At 47.2% G+C, this 15,000-nt stretch overlaps 1 protein-coding gene across 2 annotated transcripts in view; it reads right to left on the reverse strand.

Annotated features, from left to right (window-relative positions):
* Positions 1-17: 17 nt before the first annotated feature.
* The window catches only part of gramd1c (GRAM domain containing 1c), a gene marked incomplete at its 5' end in the record, with an annotated part of 20,721 nt that continues 5,738 nt past the window's right edge, over positions 18-15,000 (reverse strand). Inside the window, 13 exons of one of the 2 annotated variants that reach the window (XM_084443023.1) lie at positions 18-1,109; positions 2,764-2,869; positions 2,977-3,096; positions 4,287-4,350; positions 7,317-7,487; positions 8,118-8,221; positions 8,391-8,533; positions 10,067-10,185; positions 11,364-11,504; positions 11,683-11,845; positions 12,045-12,207; positions 12,369-12,520; positions 14,723-14,803. In XM_084443023.1, coding sequence (XP_084299149.1) covers positions 1,041-1,109; positions 2,764-2,869; positions 2,977-3,096; positions 4,287-4,350; positions 7,317-7,487; positions 8,118-8,221; positions 8,391-8,533; positions 10,067-10,185; positions 11,364-11,504; positions 11,683-11,845; positions 12,045-12,207; positions 12,369-12,520; positions 14,723-14,803 — 1,596 coding nt within the window. In that variant the 3' untranslated portion in view covers positions 18-1,040. Of the gene's footprint in view, positions 1,110-2,763; positions 2,870-2,976; positions 3,097-4,286; positions 4,351-7,316; positions 7,488-8,117; positions 8,222-8,390; positions 8,534-10,066; positions 10,186-11,363; positions 11,505-11,682; positions 11,846-12,044; positions 12,208-12,368; positions 12,521-13,392; positions 13,570-14,722; positions 14,804-15,000 lie in introns of those variants that run through there. The other variant, XM_084443024.1, reaches the window with a different exon arrangement.

Below are 15,000 nucleotides of genomic sequence, written 5' to 3' on the forward strand. Positions count from 1 at the left end.
CACAAGCCTGAATGGTCTGAAGCTTGTATGAGACACAGTGAACCCAGATTCCTGAGGAGTGACTTTCCGCTGAGGGAGGAGGGAAGGAGAGGAGGAGGGAAGGAGAGGACTCCACTTGTGATTGTGGACTTGCCTCCATGGCTTAATTTGAGGGGTGTGTATGTGATTTATAATACAACCCAGTCACTGAACTAGAACTTTGTAATGGGCAGTATTACTGACCTTGCTCAGCATAAAAAAGGTTCCCGTCTTTATCTGTATTTCTGCACAAAGTTTGGCTCAAATGCTCTTAACCTGATATCCGAGTGGTCTGCAGTATATTACAAACCAGCTGCAAAACACAAACTACTCAAAGCTGGAATTAAAAATCTGTTCATCAAAAAGGGAATATATAATAAGTCATGGAATAGATATTTACAAACAAGAACACGCAAAATATATAACTTCATTAAAAGAAATAAAATTAAATTCGAATGAAATCTAAAAATACACAAGCCACCCCTGCAAAATGGTAAAGATTTTAGAGGAATTATTAAATAAGTAATATTAGGTGTTTTTTAAAGGTGCATGGTGTGATTAGTTAGTCACCATACATTATCCTATCACTAACCTATCACACTCTTTGCTTTAGTTTTGTTTAGGATGTTGCTTAAGGAATGATTGTTCAGAGCTCAGCAGAGCTGCTGACTGGCTTTCTGAGTAACTCGACAGTACAAGTGAATCCAGCACCTACAGTACATTGAAGAAAGGAACACAGAACTACTAAACTGAACAGAAGTGAAAAGGAGGCGGAGAATTGTAAACCCTCTCTGTGAGCCATGCTCGTTTCCTAGCACAGCGCCAGGAGCCTCACAGCATTAAAAACATCCACAGACACCTCGTAGCCCTTAGCAACGGTATGTCACAGCTTGTGGGTCCGGGGACGATACCACGGCAACACACCGGATACAAGAATCAGTCCTGGAAGGATCGTCTGTGCAGCCCCTGAGTGGCACAGCCCAGGGTCAAAGGGCATTGGGTGGTCACCAGGTGTGCTGGCATCACTGTGGCGTTGCTGTCATGTTGGCTACTGCAAAGTTCTGCTGGAGTATGACCAGGGACCCACGGAGCTGTGGGGACAGAGAAGGCAGGGTCAGCAACCATTAATAACCCCTCCCACTCCCATTTCATCAGGTGGGGGACAATCAAATGAAAGCAGGGGAGCAGACACACTAGGGCTGTCAAACTAAGCTCAGAAATGATATTTGACTTTCTCTCAAATATTTACCGAAAATCTAATATTCGATTATTTGGTATTATATCATTTTGCATAGAAAATGATGCATACAATGGAATTACTTATAACCACAAGAGGGCGCTCTCCACCTATTGACATGAACAAGCACCAACTGAGCTTTCGTGTCAGTTTGTGTTCACAGGATTCAAGTATTCAACTAACGTTAATAGCCTACCCAGTCAACACGGGGTCCTTTTATTAGGCCTATAGCCTAGCCAACTGAAAATAAAACAAAGAGGAATAGCCTATAGAGCTGGTCCACTTGATCGTATTCAGTACTTTTATGTTGCATACGTTTACAGGTCTTGCCTATAGTCTAATCATGCCGGCTGCCGAGAAGATGCACTTGGATTTTAAGAAATTAAGATATTTCCTCGCCACCTAGATAAATACTGTAGAAACAGTGATTTTGCAGATTTTTGGTCATGTTGAAAAGAATGAAAACTAACGTAATGTGTTTTGGCATGATAAGACTAGAAAAACCGCGTAGCAGCTAAATGCCTCCGCCAAACAATGCAAGTTGCAGTTAACATTCAGTTGACCTTTGACATTTGAATACCAAAATCTAATCCAATTAATCTAATTAAGTCCAACTGGACATTTTACCCAAATATGAACAAATTCCGAGATATTGTGTTCATCAGGCCAAAAACACATTTTGTGAGGTCACAGTGACCTTGGACAAAACATGTCATGTTTTGACCTTGTCAAAACATTTGACCACCAAAATCGAATCAGTTCTTCATTCAGTCCAATTGGACATTTTGGCCAAATATGAACACATTCTGTCAAGCCATTCCTGAGATATCGCGTTCACTAGGCCAAAAACGCCTTTTGTGAGGTCACAGTGACCTTTGACCCCCACGATCTAACACCGTGTCCTAACTACATGTGACGCGAGCGTCAGCGACAAAATGCGTTCCATTGCTTTGTTTTCTATTGTTATGTCCTAACTGGACGCGAGCGACGCAGCACGAAGCGGCGCAACGTTTTAACTGCCCTTTTGACGCTCGCCCTGTTCCCCTTTTCCTCCTGTCGCTCGCGTTGACAGACGTTCGTTCTTTAACTGTCTTCAGTTGGGAATATAGACAAATGACGTAACAGAACAGGAAATTTAACAGTTTCAGTTAGGACAGCAAGCATGCGATGTCGCGTTCTGTTGCTCGCGTCGCAAGCAGTTAGGACACGGTGTAAGCAGTTCATCCTTGAGTGCCAGTGAACATTTGTACCAAAGGGGAAGAAATTCCGTCAATGCGTTCCCAAGATATTGCATTAACAAACATCGTACGGACGGACGGAATGACCCGCTATCGCCTGGCGGAGGCATTAAAAAGGGGCGGGACCTGGGAGGCCGTGTGACGCGCGCTGCTCTCCGGTAGCCTACTAATGTTACAGTATCTACATTTTGTAGATTGATTATGCATTTTTTCCCCAAAGTCGACGGCTAGTTGAAGTTGGAGTATTTATTTGACAGCCCTAGGACACACCTGCTCCAACAGGTTGATGGAGTCCTGTAGGACGGCTCTCAGCAGCTGACTCTCGTCTCTCGTCCTCTGGGGGGGCGGCAGTCTGGAGCCGTAGTCAGGAGCCAGGCTGAGGAGGAGAGGGGGACGTGACAGACGACAGTTTTCATTTATAGTTTCGTATTCTCTTCTTCTCTCTGGAGGTCAGAGGGGTGGAGGTCAGAGGTCAAGGCTGACCTGTGGTCGCTCCTCTCCCGCAGACGGTGCTTGGCGCTCAGGTACATGCGCTGAGCCACGTCCTCCATGGCCCACAGCTTGAAGAACAGACCCAGGTTCAGCACTGTCAGGATCAGTAGGCTGTTTGTGGACACACACATCACTTACGTTGTAAGACCGCGCTCAAATCACAACAACCGCAATGCAAAGAACAGCTGTGTGTGGTGTGTCAAGTCTGTAAAAGAACAGCTGTGTGGTGTGTCAAGTCTGTAAAAGAACAGTTGTGTGTGGTGTGTCAAGTCTGTAAAGAACAGCTGTGTGTGGTGTGTCAAGTCTGTAAAGAACAGCTGTGTGTGGTGTGTCAAGTCTGTAAAGAACAGCTGTGTGTCAAGTCTGTAAAGAACAGCGGTGTGGTGTGTCAAGTCTGTAAAGAACAGCTGTGTGTGGTGTGTCAAGTCTGTAAAGAACAGCTGTGTGTCAAGTCTGTAAAGAACAGCTGTGTGGTGTGTCAAGTCTGTAAAGAACAGCTGTGTGTGGTGTGTCAAGTCTGTAAAGAACAGCTGTGTGTCAAGTCTGTAAAGAACAGCGGTGTGGTGTGTCAAGTCTGTAAAGAACAGCTGTGTGTGGTGTGTCAAGTCTGTAAAGAACAGCTGTGTGTGGTGTGTCAAGTCTGTAAAGAACAGCTGTGTGTGGTGTGTCAAGTCTGTAAAGAACAGCGGTGTGGTGTGTCAAGTCTGTAAAGAACAGTTGTGTGTGGTGTGTCAAGTCTGTAAAGAACAGCTGTGTGTGGTGTGTCAAGTCTATAAAAGAACAGCGGTGTGGTGTGTCAAGTCTGTAAAGAACAGCTGTGTGGTGTGTCAAGTCTGTAAAGAACAGCTGTGTGTGGTGTGTCAAGTCTATAAAAGAACAGCGGTGTGTGGTGTGTCAAGTCTGTAAAGAACAGCTTTGTGTCAAGTCTGTAAGAGTAGTCAGCAGCATCTCTAAGGTAAACACATTAAAATGAGCACAGTCATGCTTGTTTCAGTTGATATTATTTGGATTCAACTCATATTCTGTGTGTAGGGTTAGGGTAAGGCCTGTTTGTAGAATTGTAGATTCTGTCTTCCATCTAGGGAAACGGCTACAATGATGGTGATTTTAAAAAGGCCGACACACAGAATTTAAGCATTTAATGTCAAATGAAACAACCATCACTGTGCCCCTTTAATATACCTGTATGTTTAGGTACCTATACACTCTGAATTAAGCAAAGAGAAATACTGATACAGCAACACAATCGAGATCCTGCTGACTGATAGTCTTGAGTGTGTGCGAAGGTTTCAGTGACTTACATGACACTCATCCCAGCTACGATATTGGTGATGTTCCACCTGTGTGGACCCTTCTCCATGGCCGCTGAAATACAACGTTGGAGAACAGTAATTACAGAGGACACAGTACAGGTCAGATGTATGGATATCTATATGTGAGTGTTTTACACAGCCCTTCCACGCCTTTATTCTGCCAGGCCGTTGTGGATAATGGCACCGTCATGGAATGGGGAGGAGTAACACTGGTAGTACTAATGGAGGAGTAACACTGGTAGTACCAATGGAGGTAGTAACACTGGTAGTACTAATGGAGGTAGTAACACTGGTAGTACCAATGGAGGTAATTACACTGGTAGTACTAATGGAGGTAGTAACACTGGTAGTACTAATGGAGGAGTAACACTGGTAGTACCAATGGAGGAGTAACACTGGTAGTACTAATGGAGGAGTAACACTGGTAGTACTAATGGAGGAGTAACACTGGTAGTACCGATGCAGGAGTAACACTGGTAGTACTAATGGAGGTAGTAACACTGGTAGTACTAATGGAGGAGTAACACTGGTAGTACTAATGGAGGAGTAACACTGGTAGTACTAATGGAGGTAGTAACACTGGTAGTACTAATGGAGGTAGTAACACTGGTAGTACTAATGGAGGTAGTAACACTGGTAGTACTAATGGAGGTAGTAACACTGGTAGTACTAATGGAGGTAGTAACACTGGTAGTACTAATGGAGGTAGTAACACTGGTAGTACTAATGGAGGTAGTAACACTGGTAGTACTAATGGAGGAGTAACACTGGTAGTACTAATGGAGGTTGTAACACTGGTAGTACTAATGGAGGTAGTAACACTGGTAGTACTAATGGAGGAGTAACACTGGTAGTACTAATGGAGGTAGTAACACTGGTAGTACTAATGGAGGTAGTAACACTGGTAGTACTAATGGAGGTAGTAACACTGGTAGTACTAATGGAGGAGTAACACTGGTAGTACCAATGGAGGAGTAACACTGGTAGTACTAATGGAGGAGTAACACTGGTAGTACCAATGGAGGAGTAACACTGGTAGTACTAATGGAGGTAGTAACACTGGTAGTACCAATGGAGGAGTAACACTGGTAGTACTAATGGAGGAGTAACACTGGTAGTACTAATGGAGGTAGTAACACTGGTAGTACCAATGGAGGAGTAACACTGGTAGTACTAATGGAGGAGTAACACTGGTAGTACTAATGGAGGAGTAACACTGGTAGTACTAATGGAGGAGTAACACTGCCCAATCCTTGTCTGTGTAAAACGGGCAGCTGGCATTGCAGGACCGGGGTGTGATGATTTGGCAATGAAAAGAGAGAAAAAACTATTTCTTAAAACTTAAACAAACCAAGGGGAAATGGAGGCAACACAAATTCTTGTTTGTTCTGTCGGCCTGCTGCATGTTAGGAATTTGATAAATGCATTGGGTTTTCTGTGGCTCTCCTTCGGGGGTATTTCTGAACAGATTTTTGTCATTCAAACGACAAGGAATTAGTCTACTTATAAACAGACAATTTACTAAGAAGGTTTCGGGCCCATAAATGCAGCCAGGCCTGTCGGCGTGTAGCTAGCGAGAGATTACGTGTAAAAAAGGGTCACGCCTCTCAATTCTGCAACGCTGGCATGCTGTCTAAAATCACACATTATTCCGGCTTTCTTTGATTCAGTGTAAACAGACAAAGACGGAAAATTGAGGGATCTTCAAAGTGGCAACATAGAGATTCCGCTATGTAAAACATGCTCATTGTACTGTACTGTACTGTACTACCGAGGGGCTCATTGTACTGTACTGTACTACCGAGGGGCTCATTGTACTGTACTGTACTATACTGTACTACCGAGGGGCTCATTGTACTGTACTGTACTGTACTACCGAGGGGCTCATTGTACTGTACTGTACTGTAGCTACCGAGGGGCTCATTGTACTGTACTGTACTACCGAGGGGCTCATTGTACTGTACTGTACTATACTGTACTACCGAGGGGCTTATTGTACTGTACTGTACTGTACTACCGAGGGGCTCATTGTACTGTACTGTACTACCGAGGGGCTCATTGTACTGTACTGTACTATACTGTACTACCGAGGGGCTTATTGTACTGTACTGTACTGTACTACCGAGGGGCTCATTGTACTGTACTGTACTACCGAGGGGCTCATTGTACTGTACTGTACTACCGAGGGGCTCATTGTACTGTACTATACTGTACTACCGAGGGGCTCATTGTACTGTACTGTACTACCGAGGGGCTCATTGTACTGTACTGTACTGTACTACCGAGGGGCTCATTGTACTGTACTGTACTACCGAGGGGCTCATTGTACTGTACTGTACTATACTGTACTACCGAGGGGCTTATTGTACTGTACTGTACTGTACTACCGAGGGGCTCATTGTACTGTACTGTACTACCGAGGGGCTCATTGTACTGTACTATACTGTACTACCGAGGGGCTCATTGTACTGTACTGTACTGTACTACCGAGGGGCTCATTGTACTGTACTGTACTATACTGTACTACCGAGGGGCTCATTGTACTGTACTGTACTACCGAGGGGCTCATTGTACTGTACTGTACTGTACTACCGAGGGGCTCATTGTACTGTACTGTACTACCGAGGGGCTCATTGTACTGTACTGTACTGTAGCTACCGAGGGGTTTTCAGTTTGTGCTGAGCGGCACCTGTGGACAGAAGCGGAAGTGTTTTCCTGGAAAGACGACTGCATTACCCATGAGCACCACAGCTTCCTGTCTAAATAGCTCTTGCCTAGCCCAGCATCCATTTTGGAGGCCAGCAAAAAGACGCTACTTGTCAGGAAATCTAGCGACGAGGTAAATAAATAGTTTCATCCTTTCTGGAGCAGCCGAGCAGACATCTACAGAATAAAGAAACAGACAATCTTCTCGCTGATTGCCGCGTCTGCTAATGTAGGTAAAGTAGAGTATTAAAATGAGTGTTTTATATCAAGTCAAATCTCCTGGTAGTGTGTTTAAGTGAAGACAGTATGTACCCATGTTCCCCTCCTGGTGCTGCTCGGGGAGAGGGCCGTACTGCTTGCTGGGTTTCATGTGGTCCTGCAGGGTCCTGCTGTAGGCCCGCCTCCTCCTCCGCACGCCGCCAGCCTTACCAGAGTCCCCGCCTCCCTGGTTTAGCTCCGCCTCCTCCTCCAGCAGCTCCGACTCTGTTATAACAGACAGCAATAAGACTGTGTGTGCGTGCGTGTACAGTAGATATCAGTACTAATGACATTTGGCTTCAAGGTCACACAGTACATTAAGAATACATCTACAGTAGCCTGGTTAACTGGTTAACTGGTGAATGAATGGCGAGAATAACCTTGAGGAAGTGTGTATTGATGGCCTTGACCAGCAGATCTCTGACATTAGCATAATGTCACACACCCACACTTTCCCTAGCGCGAATCAGATGAGACTGTTCTCCCTGGGGGGAGGAGTCTGTAGAGAGCCTATGGGGAGCCAGGCTGGGCAGAGCAGACAGAGGGCATATATACCTCACTGACCACATACCCAAGGGGAGTCAGGCAGAGAGGGGGGTTGACCAGGCTTTCATACGAGCCTCTTATCTAATCTGCTGGAGGGGTTAGGGCGTGCAGAGGGGGGGGGGGGGTAGATTTAATCTAGGAGAGGCTGAAGGAGCACCGAGCAGAAGCTCAACCATGAACAGAGACGGGGAGGAAACGGCTCTCTCTCTCACACACACACACACACACACACACCCACCCACCCACCCACACACCCACACACCCACACACACACACACACACACACACACACACACACACACCACTGACCCAGGTGTCTGAAGTAGTCTTCTATGCCGCTCCAGGAGTTCTTAGTGATGAAGGACTTGACCAGACCCCATGGCTGCTTCTTATACTTAACATCAGTGTAGACCCTGAGGACACAGCATCACACCGGCTTCATATCCAGCCCACTCCACGCTGCTTTCACCGTCCTGGACTACAAATACGTAGGGATTCTGACAGGGTCAATCTGTGTCCGGGGAACGTGCATACATCCATCCAAACACGGAATTAAAAGCGTTTTTTTGTGTGTTATCTCACCTCAGGCGACACTTGCGCTTGGAGTTGCGGACGATGCAGTAGCGGTTGTGTGTGTAGAAGTAGTCGTGGTACGGGACGTCGTGTGTGGTGATTTCAGCGTCCACCAGGTAGTGCTGACCCTCCCGGGACTCCTTGTAAAGGGTCTGACAGACAGGAACATACATAAGTACACTCGCTAACATACACACGCTAACATACACACGCTAACACACACGCTAACATACATCCTCAATCATCATATTGAAAACGCACGTCTTCATCCAACAACAACAAAAGGCCTTTTTCTTTTTTTTTACACAGCCTGTTCAAGGCGGGAATGTTGCACCTTTAATCGTCCTAGCCGTTCTGTATAAACAGTGTTGAATCGACGTCTGTGTAAAAGGGACAGCCAGCACGGCAGGACAGAGGTTGTGGCATTTTGATGATTTGCCAATGAGGAGAGAGTTGAGTTTCTCAAAATGTAAACAAAAGGGAAACCAAAAGGGAGCCCCGCTGGACAGCTGACAAAACCTCAAACTTCAAACCTCAACTCCAGGCAGCACAGTAACGGTTTATAGAGTTGTGGGTTCTTCACCCTGTTGGTAGCGCCTTCCACCACACACAGAGTTGTGGGTTCTTCACCCTGTTGGTAGCGCTTCCACCACACACAGAGTAGTGGGTTCTTCACCCTGTTGGTAGCGCCTTCCACCACACACAGAGTTGTGGGTTATTCACCCTGTTGGTAGCGCCTTCCACCACACACAGAGTTGTGGGTTCTTCACCCTGTTGGTAGCGCCTTCCACCACACACAGAGTTGTGGGTTCTTCACCCTGTTGGTAGCGCTTCCACCACACACAGAGTAGTGGGTTCTTCACCCTGTTGGTAGCGCCTTCCACCACACACAGAGTTGTGGGTTCTTCACCCTGTTGGTAGTGGCTTCCACCACACACAGAGTTGTGGGTTCTTCACCCTGTTGGTAGTGCCTTCCACCACACACAGAGTAGTGGGTTCTTCACCCTGTTGGTAGCGCCTTCCACCACACACAGAGTAGTGGGTTCTTCACCCTGTTGGTAGTGCCTTCCACCACACAGCAGCTTTCACACATCTTTATTTGACTGCTAGGAGACGGAAGAGACCAGGAGGCACCTTCACGCAGTACAGGTCACAGGAGAGCGATGAAACCTTTTCACTCTTTGACCCCGAGACCCGTCCTCAGAAAAGCAGCTGGGGCGGAGCAGTGGCAAAGACGGGGGGGCGGAGCAGTGGCACAGACGGGGGGGCGGAGCAGTGGCACAGACGGGGGGGCGGAGCAGTGGCACAGACGGGGGGGCGGAGCAGTGGCACAGACGGGGGGGCGGAGCAGTGGCACAGACGGGGGGGCGGAGCAGTGGCACAGACGGGGGGGCGGAGCAGTGGCACAGACGGGGGGGCAGCGACTCATCATACTGGAGTCTGGAGAGAGACTACTGATTCCACTGTCACACCCAAAATGCTTCCGTGTGGAAACAGCTACACTGACGAAGGTTTTAAAAAGCCCTACAGACAGAATATTTAATTCAAATATAATATCAACTGAAACAAGTGTGACTGTGCCCCTTTAACATCAATACAGCAGATCCCTGTAAACATTCTCCCAGACAGACACTGTCCTCAACTGACCTAAAGCCAGAAGGACACACAGACACAAACACACACACCTGGTTTTCGGTGGCAGTGGAGAACTTCCCTATCAGGGGGTTGTTAATGGTGATGGTGTAGTTGAGAGCTCTTTTCATGGAGCCAGACGTTTCTCTCTGCCACGGGTTAAACCTGGCGTCTGAGGGAAAACGAGACATGACCAAAACACAAAACATCTGTATGTTCACATAGACATATCATCATTATTGACATCATTATAACTAGTATATACTAAGGGGTGGTTTCACACATTAAGCCTAGTCTAGTAGAAAGTAATCAGAGTTCCCAGAAGCTCTTGCTGCGGGAAGAAGCTATGATATTTGTGCGCTCAGCCCCTATGCCCATGTTTTGTGGCGCTTAACTCCAGACTAAGTAGAAAGAAACCCTTTCATTTAGGAATCTCCATACAGTAATATGTTTTTTTAATCACTTCTAGAACCATCTTAATCTGAGTCTGGCAAACTGGACCTCAGTGTATTCCCCACTGGTTTGGATGAGTGGGCGAGTGTGGTCGGGGAGAGACTAGGCAGAGAGACAGAGGGAGAGACTAGAAGCTCTAAGGGGCTTTGTCCACTACCCAGCGGTGTCTCGCCTCCAATTCAAAACTAATGGAGAGCGGTTGAAGTGATGGTCTTCCAGTGGCGGGTGAATCACTCTGGCAAGGTGACGCGGATTTACAGTTAATTTGTATGAAATGGACTGCGAGGCTGTTCTATGCAGATTCCAGGCGAATTTCGCATGGCGGTGTCCAATCAGGAGAGGGTGAAAGTGTCCAATCAAGAAAGGGTGAAAGTGTCCAATCAGGAGAGGGTGAAGGTGTCCAATCAGGAGAGGGTGAAAGTGTCCAATCAGGAGAGGGTGAAAGTGTCCAATCAGGAGAGGGTGAAAGTGTCCAATCAGGAGAGGGTCAAAGTGTCCAATCAGGAGAGGGTGAAAGTGTCCAATCAGGAGAGGGTGAAAGTGTCCAATCAAGAGAGGGTGAAAGTGTCCAATCAGGAGAGGGTGAAAGTGTCCAATCAGGAGAGGGTGAAAGAGGCAAACAGACCCTGGCCAGCAATCTCCCCAAACGTGGAAGTCAGGGCTTATTTCCATAAACTGACTACATATTGAGAATCTACATCCTTACCTTCTCATCTGAAATGACAGTAAAACTTAATAAAGTGACATATTAACAATCCTACAGCCACATTTGAGTCAACTGATAATGGCGGCAGGTGACAGGAAAAAAAAAGTAAAAAAGCAATCAAACTGCCGAGGGCACACAATCACATGATTGAATTGGCTGGCTAGTGGACACGCCCAGTAAGAGAGACTCACTCGTGATCTTCCTGGCCTTCATGAACCTGCGTATGAAGGGAGAATCTGAAAAGAGCAGCTCAAACATCTTGTCAGCGCTGATGTGGAAGATCCGGTTCACATAGAGCCGGCCCTGCTCCTGGACACACGTACGGTCCTCTACTGGGGGGGGGGGGGCGGGGGGAGAGGGAGGGAGGGAGGGAGGAAGGGAGAGAGAGAAAGAGAGGGGGAGAGAGAGGGGAGGGAGAAAGAGAGAGTGTGTAAACACGATGAAGCATGAGAAAGACTGCTCTAGCGTTTGGCCCCAGAGTGAGCGGCGGTAGTCTGGTGTGATCCTCACCTTCCTCAGCAGCGCTCTCCGAGCCGCTCTGCTCAGAGAAGCGGTCCAGGTTTGCGTTGAGGTCCAGAGAGAGGGCCGAGTGCTTGGAGGCCCGCTCCGGGCCGGACCTGTCCAGGGACACGGCGGTTCTACGCTGCTGGGACGGTGTGCCCCGAGGCTCCTCCTGTTAGATGCCCCCGGAAACAAGACAACAAACACACACACACACACACAGGCAAGCAAACATGCAAACTCACGCACACGCACACACACACACACAGGCAAGCACACATGCAAACACACACACACCACAAAATGAGACACTGTCATGAACACACGCCCACTCCAACTACATTACTGCACACCGAGCCGGCAGCTCGTACCACGTTGCCCGAGCCGGGGCTCAGCGGGCTGGGCAGAGAGGGCAGGTCCTCTCCCTGGGGGGTGGACGTCTCCATGGGCCCCGGCTCCCCCTGCTGGACGCGCAGAGAAGGCATCCTCTCCAGCCGGCCAGAGTTCTCCTCAACACAGGGCTTCATGGTCCGGCTGTAACACAGACAGACGGGAGACTGATATCCAGGTATCCTGGGTATTTGAGCAGGGAGAGACCAGGGAGAGACCAGGGAGAGACCAGGGAGAGACCAGGGAGAGACACGGGAGAGACACACGGGGGTACGTGTGTGCGTGCATGTTTGTTTGTTCCTTACCTGGTCTGTGTAACTGATTCTGCTGCTGCCTGTAAGGTGTCCATCTCTTCACTGCTCAGGCCATTCCCATAATGCATCTCTTCACTGCTCAGGCCCAGGTCATTCCCATAATGCTGCTTGACCATCTGCCACAGCTCCACACTCGTCAGGGGCTACGGGAGGAGAGGAAAGGAAGGACTTTACTTGCTCCGTAAAAACAAACACAATAAAATAAAATAAAACAATATGAAACAAGAAAGGAGGTGCCGGAGAGGCTAGAAACCCAAGCGGGTTTATAAAAACACCTCACCGAATAGATTATAATGTAAACCATAGAACCAACAAGAAACAAAAAAAACAAGTTGTGTGTGTGTGTGTTCGTGTGTGTGTGTTCGTGTGTGTGTGTGTGTGTGTGTGTGTGTGTTCGTGTGTGTGTGTGTGTGTGTGTGTGTGGAGGCTTAGGAGTTGAACTTATGGGCTTCTGTGTGGTGACGTTCTTAGCCTATGCAAGGGATTCTGATAGAATAATCATATTAATAGCACGTTAGCATTAACAAACCAAGCACAGGTGCACCCAGCACTAACGCCACAGGTAGTCAATTATTAGATCTCACATGACCTCCCACTCAGATCCCATCTCCTCCTTAAACAGCCCGGACCTCCGCTCCTCTCACTGTTATCACATGATGCAATCAGACAAATCACCGTCTGCTGAAGGATTAGAGCCTAATTTTTGATAGGTCAATATCTTGACCCAGCCTGGCCTACCGAGCAACATCTCACTTTAATAATGCCAGTTTCTCACCTGGCGTCCACCGGGAACACGTCTGATATGAACTATTCCGCCCGTTGCTCTCTGTAAAGCGCATTGTTTTGCCTCTGTGTATAAAATGCGCTATACAAATAATGTTTGATTTGATTTTACTACAATATTTTCAATTCTCACAACTACAGTTCATTTTGCCAACTAATTCCGTAGTAGTCGGTCAATACAAGTTAGGCTATCCCCAAACTGTTTGGTTTAGGCCGAACTTAGGCTACTTACTTGTGGGTATGTGTGTCTCTGCTGTCCCGGACTGTGGACTGAACCTGCGCTGCGCTGCGCTGTCACCAAGCAAGCAGGAAGTCCTTCGCGTTCAGCAACACGATTAGAAAAACAGTGCTCCACCCTCGGTATTACAGGTAGATAAGAGATCATATGAATAGAATACTAAAAGTCGGGGTTGCTGGCTTAGAAAACCGAATGTACTTGGAAGAAGAGCAGCCGCCCTAGTGCGTAAACGTAGTGAAACTAGAGCGTTTCCTCAACACCGAGACCGATCTATATTATGCAAATGATCCATCCTTAGCCACACCTTGAAAGGGGTCATTGAACTTTACTTTCATTCCCGATTGACGCTGTGTTTTTGTATGGAGTTGTTTGTGTTGGTTCCCTTGGTTCTCAGTCCCAGGGTATCAGCCCTACAGGGTATCAGCCACAGCGTAGCACGGTTGCCAAGAGTTCTATCCAAATCATGAGGGTGCGATCATTAAAACAGGGAAACTTTAATTACCCCACTCTAAGGTTGGAAGCACAGACAGGTAGCCTATCACTCCATTCCACCCTGTCCTAGGAAGCACAGACAGGTAGCCTATCACTCCATTCCACCCTGTCCTAGGTGAACCTGACCGATCAGACTGCCTGAGGCCAGGGGACTGGGACGTGTTTCCAGGGCTGATTAGATAAGGCAGCTAGATCGGGTTAGGGTTAAGGGTTAGGGTTAGGGTTAAGGGTAAAGGGTTATGGTTAGGGTTAAGGGTAAAGGGTAAAGGGTTAGGGTAAAGGGTTAGGGTTAAGGGTTAAGGGTTAAGGGTTAGGGTTAAAGTCAGCCTGGAGGTGTACAGCTGAGCCGGTCACAGAACAGCACAGTCAGTGAGAACCAGGAAAAACAAAGCATCAAGCAGTTAAATGCAGCATTTTTGTAGACATCCAGTCACTGACCAATGCCAAGGTATTTGATAAACAGATAAGCCAGGAGATGAGAAGAGGAGACAGGGGAGAGGAAGGAGACAAGAGGAGAGGAGACAGGAGAGGATAGGAGGAGACGGGACTTGTTTGATTCACTTTTGTTGGGTGGGTGTGTGAACCGCGGAGGGCGATGGGGGAATGGTGATTTGTATTATAATTGTTTTCTTTAAAGACCTTTGACTATTGATAAAGGTTATCTGTTTCTCTGTACATAACAGAGTGGTGCCCCATACGAGTTGATAAAAATCCATTTTCCTTCATATTTGTGATAACCGTGGTATAATCATAATTATACTGGTCATAGTCCTAGCTCTAACCCTAGAACACGCTACTGAGGTGAGATGAGCTCAGCTGATTGGTGCGTTACCTTGTCCATCAGAGTGTTCTGCCACATGCGGAACACACCCTGGTAACTCTTCTCTCTGGCGGAGAAGGAAGTGAAGAAAAACTAAAAGATGGAGATATAAAAACACACAGGTTAATGTAGCACAGTGATAACGGCTTAAGGCACGAACAGAAGTAAGTAATAATCTTGTGCAAGTGGTTTGTGTAAGGATGTACTCCCTCTTATCAGATGTAAGGATGTACTCTCTCTTTTATCAGATGTAAGGATGTACTCTCTCTTATCAGATGTAAGGATGTACT

Source organism: Borostomias antarcticus, assembly GCF_949987555.1.
Source record: "Borostomias antarcticus genome assembly, chromosome: 9".
Lineage (NCBI taxonomy): Eukaryota > Metazoa > Chordata > Actinopteri > Stomiiformes > Stomiidae > Borostomias > Borostomias antarcticus.